An 8195-nucleotide genomic window follows, 5' to 3' on the forward strand; every position below is an offset into this window, starting at 1 on the left:
GTCTACTTACATGGGACTCTTTTTAGCCTATATTTTCAAGCTCCAGATAAAGAATCTTGATTGTTGGTAGTGTTTGAAATATCCACTCACCCAAGTCAAGTGGGACCTTGGGCCTGGTGAGGAAGGGGACCTACCCCATCAATTTCTACAGTACTAAAGGTTAAAAACTAAGGGTCAGATTTTCATCTGTTGGTAATCTGTGCAACACTGACTTCAATGGAGCTACTACCCTGATTTACACCAGCTAAGAAACTGGCCTTAGAGTTTACAGTTTTTATGATTTTGGGGGGGAATGGGGGAACAAAAAAGTATCTATAGGGCTGGCCTTCTCACCAAGGTGCTCCTGGAGCTCAGTGGCACAGCTCTGGATCCTCCTCTTTTGTGTCTTTCTTGGCTAGTAGTAAATCTGGTAAATTTCACGCCCTGACTGACAATACCTCCTCTCTCTTCTAGGCCATGAAACAGTTTTGTTATTTTTCTCAACAATGAGAGACTGGTGGTTGTTCCCAGCTACATCTACAACACTAAGGGTACCAAAAAGCTCCCTATTGTTCAGGGTTCATATTGTGTAACTGATTATAGGTGGAACATCCCTGGCTGCTCTTCCTTTCTGAATGCTCACTGCCTTATCTACAAGTAGCGAGAGTCGACTTTGGCTGGAAAGATGCAGACTTAGGCCTTGTCTACACTGCCACTTTACAGCACTGGGGTGTGAAAAGACACCCCCCCCCCCCGAGCGATGCAAGTTTCAGCGCTGTAAAATGGCAGTGTAGACAGTGCACCAGCGCTGGCAGCTACTCCCCTCATGGGGATGGGTTTTTTACAGTGCTGGGAGAGCTCTCTCTTAGCGCTGGTGCCGCGACTACACAGCCAAGCAGCGCTTTAATGTTGGTAGTGAAGACATACCCATAGTTCATTCTACAATAAGTGCTCTTTCCTGTGAGATGTTAAAAGCTTAACTGAATTTGCTGACTTGGTGGTGTTTATTAAGTGCTAATAGGGGGGATAAAAGCACCCCAACAAGAGACCTAAATATCCAGGGCCCATTCTCTGAACAAGCCCAGATAATCCTGTTTCATCCAGTAAGTAACGCTGGGCCCATTCAAGTCAATGACAAAAATCCTTTTGACTTCAGTGGGGTCAAGATTTCACCCAAAGTGCTGAAATATCAAAATTTAAAATATATCGAGTCTGATATTTAGAATTCTTAGTCTAGGAAACTATGATCCCCACGTACTGTATAACCACTGCTTTCACGGTTACACCCCTCACCAAACCCTGCACCAGCACCTTACAGAACCGTCCCCCAAAACCTACATAGATTAAACCAATGAGAAAAATCTACAATGGAACACAGTGGGGAAATGAGAGCTCAGCAGTTTGCAGGTCACATTTATGGGACAAAGAGCTGCAGCAAACACCAAATAGTCTCCAGGGAGATTCCTTGCACAGTTGAGCCTTTAGATAGGCTGATGAAAGATTAATGTTTCATGATAAGAGAGCAGTACAATACTGTATAGGACATTAGAGTACTGTTAAAATATTTCCTTATACAAAAATCAAGTGTCCTGTGTTTCTAATGAATTCTCTGCATTTAGCATTAGCCTGTTTTTACAGAAAGTTACATGTTGGTAATTAATCTCATGTTCATTTCCTTCACTTGTAAGACAGCACCCTTTGTTAGGGAATGATAAGACACTTCTAAGAATAGTAATACTCAGAGTGTCAGCTTTGTGAGACATTACAGGAAAAATACAGACTCCAACACCTGCTTTTCAGTTTTCACAGGCTTCAAAATAATTTTATCCTTATTTACTGCCAAATTCAGACTTTGTTTATGCTCACAAAACCTAACAGAGTTCACAGGGCACAAGTGTGAGGCCATGTCTACGCTACGGGGGCTACAGTGGCACAGCTACGGTGCTGTAGCTAGGTCGCTGTAGCTCCCATCCAGTCCTACAGCAACTGAAAGGGGTTTTCTGCCATTGCAGGAACTCCATCTCCCTGAGTGACGGTAGCTAGGTCTAGCTGTGCTCACGTGGGATTAGGTCGGCATAGCTACAGCACTCAGGGGTGTGAGACTCATACCTTTGAATGCCAGAGATACTTTGACCTAACTTTTAAATACAAACCAGGCCTCAGTGAAGGCAGGCTTTCACCTTTAGGTCCCAATCCTGCAAAGACATACAGTGTGTAAAATTAAGCATACATGTAAGTAGTCCCAGTGACTTCAGTGGGACTACTTACAATGCGTAACATTAAGCACCTGTAAGTCTTCACGGTGTCAGCACACTAAGGCGTAAGTTTGAAACTGAGGGTCTATTTCCTTCCCCTCAATATACCTTTGCTCCTTATCCCACTGAAATCACTGAGAATTTCCCAATGACTGCAATGGATACAGGATTAGGAACCACTTGTGTGTATAACAGGGAGAGTACCTGATCCTCCTACATGGTACTCTCATCCTATACTCAGATCAGTATAAACTGGGAGCAACATCAAAGAATTCAGCTGAGTTACTCTAGTGTAAAACTGGTGCAAATGAGTGGCACATCAGACCCAGGTGTTTACAATTTGCACATAATTTTTAAAATCTATGAAAGATTCAGTATCAGAGTATACATTCTGACAACTGGGCACAAAGAGCGGTGCAAATCTTTTGGATTAGTGTATGGCTTCTGTCCACAATCATAGCCTACAGCATTCTGCAGTAAACACTTTATACTTATACCTACAGAGACCAATTTAAATTAGTCACTCTTTTAGCAGCGTTTTTTTGTCTTTATATCAGAAAATTGTGGTGATGAAACCATAACAGACAACAATAATCTTCTAAAGTGCTTTGAGATCTATGGATGAAAAATGCTATAACTAGGTGTTATTATTATTACCAAAAATTACTTTACCATTCAGATTCCACCACCCACACTGTAAGCACTGGGATAAAAGAAAAGATGTTAATCTTTGCTGTACTTAGAGCAGATTTGCTTCTGCTTTACTGTGAACAAGGCAGTAGTTTATCCCATTGACCAGAAAACAAACATTAATCAAGAGAGATCTAGCTAATCTAATGGCTCAGGTTTGAGGAATAATGAAGACTCAATTCCACTGGGGTTTGTAGTGCAAAATCTAGGGACAGCTTTTGCAGATTGCAGCTAGTTTTGTGAGCTGATCAGTGCCCCTGCTGCGACTATTATCTTGACTGTATAATGGGGGCTTTCAACTCCCAGCTTTGTCACATTCTGTTTTCTCTTCCTTGCCTTTTTATGAATATTGAGTCATCAAAAACAGTTTCACTGACAGAGTTTCTAATGCTACCAGCTGGATGAATCAGTGGCTTATACACCTCTGCAAAAGAATCTTAGTGTGCTATTTATTAAAGAAAATACTACAAAAACCACTAGATTTTCCTATTTATTTGCTGCTCTCTCAAGACAGACTTCATGGGTTATTTTAGTTAGAAAACATTAACCGAACAAAGCAAATATCCAGCCATTTAAATGCACTATCGTGGTGCGAGAGGTGAAACTGATGCTTAGAATAAGTTTGATGTCAATTTTATCATCAGTAAATTGCTTCTTTTCTAAAAGCAAACAAAAGAAGTCCATGGCAAAAGAGCTGTGATTTTATTCTTCATAAGACAGAGTGGTTCCCCATATTACTAGAAAAAAGCTAGCATCAGCAATCCAGAAAAAAAATGCCGATAAACCCACGCAAATATGACAAATGATGTAAGCCATGTAAATGGCTACAAAATTATGACAGAAACATATGGTGGCATCCTTCTAGTCTAGGGAAATGCTCTAGGGCAAGATAGATGGAAAGTGCACTACTTAAGTGAACATCACACAGTTCCAAAAAGACTGAACAAAAACACGCCTGAATAAGGATTTTCATAAACGTGCATGCAAAATGGCCCAAGATGGGTTTAAGTTTAGTGCTATTCCAAGCAATTTTTTTTTTTAAAAAGGTCATTTATTTCTGCCTGGAATGCCTTCCTTTGCAGCCCTGCAGTGATACAGTTTCCTATGTTTGTACACACACCCTTCTTTTGCAGAAAAACAGGCAGATAGAAAATGAAACAAGGGGGGCCCATTGCTCAAAATGCCCTTGCTGCTATCTAGGCTTGGAAATCCTTGTTTGTTTTGTTCAGTCCATTTTACCTTTTGACCATTTGAAACTTTATAGCAAGGCATGTCCTGGCACTTCTTTATGACAGGCAAAAAGTGTAGCTGTGTAAATGCAACTGGAATGTTAATTTGGTCAACAAAAATATCCCAGGCATTGGCATTATCAAGTGTCATTGCCATTACATTGCGTCTTAGCAAAGCATGCCACCCTAATTCAAGCAAGGAGTTAACAACCTTGGGACAGGAGGTTCTTCTCAGCTTCTGAACAAGATACCCGAGTGACTGTTACAAAACTGTTACAGTTATGGCAACATTAACTGAAACCGAAATGTGGTTTAAACCTAAGCTCTGTTGCATAACATACAATTTAAGTATTCTGACCTTGTGAGCCTCAAAGGTTCCTTTACAAAGGCGCAAAAACATTACTGAAAATTAAATCGCTTAATAAGCGCATCGGTTTTTCTCTTACTGTTTTGGTCCCGACAAAAGCTTATATCCCTGACACATTTCAAAGCAAGAGTTACACACGGAGCAGATGCAAAAATGCTCTTGGATGGAACAATATCAGGAGAGTCGCTTTACTTACATATCTCTTCAGCTTCTTCTCGGGGGGCGATTTAATGAGCCATCCAGTGCAAACAACGTCCCCCGAGCTCATCTTCCCCCCCTCTCAAAGAGAAGAGACCCGGAATCCAGGGTGGACGCGTTTGTGTGTATTGTTCCTTCCCAGCCAATTTGAAACTAGCAGCAATCGGCTTCCTTCAGCTGTGTTTCCAATGCTGCTACAGCGCAAGGAGGAAGTCACAACATTGAGCACGGACACAGGCAGCTCCCCCCTCCCACGGACAACACAATGCAACACACAGAGCACGTGACGGGGCCGAGCGGACAGGGATAAACAAAAACAAGCGTGTGCAAAATACCCACACCCACCCTGCTACTGACACGCCGCCGGTTATTCTCGCTCTCCCACGCCCACCCGGGTGCAATAGCGTCCCTTCGGTTTAATCAGCCTGGCTTGGGACTGGGCTAGGCAGGGCGCTAGCAAACGCAAACACACACACACACACACCCGGGGGAGCCGGTGCGAGCCGCCAGCACAACGTTCGGAGAAGGAACCTGCGGCGGCTCCGGGCGGGCCAGGGCTCTGGCCGGGGCGCGGCTCCGAAATCCGCTGCATTGGTCCGCGCGCCAAGCAGGGTGTGGGCTGGAGACACAGCAAACACCGCCTCCCTCCCACGCCGCAGGGCCCCGGGTGGCGAGAAGCGGGGCGCTGGAAGCCCCCCGCCTTGCAACGAGCTGCCAGCCACGCTGGCCACAAGCCGCCGCCCGGAGCCCGGAGGTGTCACATCGGCCCGGAAGCGAGGGCTAGGGCTCTGTCTCTCTTCGCGTGACATGAAGGGTCGCACTCCAGCCTTCACTGCAAGAGTGGAAATGAAATAGTCATCTATCCGTTTAATAGCGACCATCCCCGTAGCCTCTGTGTGCTTTCCCCTATCAAATTAACTGGCCTGATCAGCTATCTAGTGGACTTCAGCATAGGGGCTGGAACTAGGGGTGCTGCTGTACCCCCTGGCTTGGAGTGGTTTCCATCATATACAGGGTTTACAGTCTAGTTCAATGGCTCTCAGCAGTCCTGCTATAAAAATTGTTCCAACACCCCGGAGCTTCAGGAGTCTTCTGCTCTTCTCTGATACAAAGGTTCCCAAGGGCAGTGGTTTTCAATTTTTTCAGGCTATGTACCCCTTTTCAAATAAAGCTGTCTAGCGTGTACCCCCATCTGGTCATAATAGGCATGATTAGATTACCAAGTCTTACAAAATAAAATGTGTTGTCCCTCAGTACAGCATTTTTCTCGTGTACCCCTGGCGAGAACTTGAGTATCTCCATGGGTACGCATACCCCAGTTTGAAAAAAACACTGCCCTAGGAGTATATTCACTCACACACACTCCCATGAGTTTGGCTATGTTGGGAAAGAGAGGAAGGGTCTGTGCACCCTGCCTTGAAAGTGATCAGATGCTGGCTTAGTCTGAGCTCCTCTGGAAGCTCTCATCACTGCAAAGCCCATCCAGTTGGCAGCAATTTGTCCCCAGCTTTCAGACTCTTGGTTCTGGGTTTTGTGAGCAGAACTGACCCAGTGGCGTGTAGCTGCCTTGGCAAATCATAGATGACATGTTGTCATTACATCTCGGTATTTGTAAATGATGACCAGGGGAGACTGCTAGGAACAGCTGAACAAGTGAAGGTGAGGTGGAAGGTGAGAATCTTTTAAAGGAGGCAAACCCCTTTTTGATGGATTTGCCAACACGTGATCTGAATGTAGGGTGTGAATCTGACACAACGGAGGAAGAAGTGAGACATGCAGTCCAGAGTTTGAAGAACAGTAAGGCAGCAGGACCTGATGAAGTGACGGCACACCTGGTGAAAGTCTTAGGCGAGAGAGGCATAAAATGAATGAGCAGAGTGATTAAGGCCACATGGCAAGACAAGAGAATTCCTGAAGACAAGTTCAAGTCTATGTTGGTCCCAATGCATAAGAAGGAATACCTAAAAAAGAGAAGTACCCATGAATGTAGAAACTATGGAGGGATAAAGCTAGTGTCACATGGAATGAATATATTGCAAGATATCTTAGATGCTAGGAGTGGGAGAATGGTAAAAGCCCTCCTTGAACAAGAACATTTTAGCTTTAGGAAAGGACAAGGAACCACAGATGTGATGTTTGTAATTCAGAAAGTGATAGACAAACGGCTGGAGCGCCCACAGGATAGCTTCTGGGCTTTTCCAGCCCCGGAAAAGACATACAACAAAGTGGATAGAAGGATGCTGATGCCAGTGCTGAGGAAATACAAAGTCTCTGAGAATGTAATAACTATGGTGACTGCACTATATAGATCACTTAAAACAGTGATCCAAACATGTTATGGAATTACAAGCACCTTCGAAGTCAAAGTCCGACTGCATCAAGGGTCAGCCTTCAGTCCGCTGCCGTTTATCATGCTGATGGACTACATCAGTAGGAAGGTCCCAATGGGAAAAGATGGGAAGCTGCTATATGCAGGCGACAGTATGACGCTTTCCGGGGTTCCCAGGGTTGTAATGCATCTTTCTACTGCCTACCCTTAGTGTGAGCAAGCCTTGTCTGTGCCCACCAGGTGTCAGCTCCCCCAAACACAGGAAACATAAGCACTCCTCTTTCAGCCTATGCAGGCTCTTCAGTCCTTTATCAAGGCTCTGCAGGCTGATCAGAGGTGCACTCCTACTGCGGAGCACTCTGAGCCTCCCCCTGGCGTGTCCAGCCCCTTTTCCACTGGACACTTACAGAATTCATAGATCTGCTACTCCAGAGGGACCATACATACCAGCCTATCAGTTTTACCTCAGGATCACAGCTCCACTCAACTCCCAGCACCTAGATTGGTTTATAGGGAAAACAAGGGCCTGCAACACACAGTCTCGATTTACTCGCTGCTTCCCTATGCAGAATAATTTTGCTGGCCATGATTTTGAAGCTATGATGACAATGGAGTAGAAGGCTCCCTTTCCTTCCATTACAGCAGTGGCAGAGTCCTGTAAGTAGTTGGTGATCTTGGCGGATAGACTCCAAACAGGTTTATACCAACCACATTCTAGTCTACTGCCTATCCACTTCATTCAGTATAGTTCATTTGTGAACCCCATTGTTCTTTCCAGTCAGTTCAGGAGGGAGGCTTTCTCAGGGACAGGGCATTGGTGGCTGTGGTCACTGGGAAATTATAGTGTTTATGAGCAAGTAGAAGCCTTGTAAGTGGGTAGTCGGCCTGCCTAAAGTGTGCTGAAAACATATGGGATGAAGAAGATCTTGGCTGACTCAGCTTTGTTGCTTCCTTTGCCCGGTAGAGGAAAAGGAAGGCCATAATCTTTGCCTGGATGAGTGTCCGTTGCTGTGTCCACACCCAGACTAAATGTCAGGTGCAGAGTGTGTCTAACTGAATATGTGGGACTGGAGATGGTTTGCATGAATTCCATGGTTTTCATACAGGGGAGGAGTTTGGAAATTATGGCATCCTTGTATTGTCTACAT

At 44.7% G+C, this 8195-nt stretch overlaps 1 protein-coding gene across 2 annotated transcripts in view; it reads right to left on the bottom strand.

Moving 5' to 3' along the window:
- Nucleotides 1-5126, bottom strand: part of GAB3 (GRB2 associated binding protein 3) — a 106080-nt gene extending 100954 nt beyond the window's left edge. For both annotated transcript variants that reach the window (XM_074963169.1, XM_074963168.1), the window contains exon 1: nt 4717-5126. In XM_074963169.1, coding sequence (XP_074819270.1) covers nt 4717-4788 — 72 coding nt within the window. In that variant the 5' untranslated portion in view covers nt 4789-5126. The remainder of the gene's footprint in view (nt 1-4716) is intronic.
- Nucleotides 5127-8195: the final 3069 nt, after the last annotated feature.

Source organism: Natator depressus, chromosome 9 (genome assembly GCF_965152275.1).
Source record: "Natator depressus isolate rNatDep1 chromosome 9, rNatDep2.hap1, whole genome shotgun sequence".
Taxonomy (NCBI): domain Eukaryota; kingdom Metazoa; phylum Chordata; order Testudines; family Cheloniidae; genus Natator; species Natator depressus.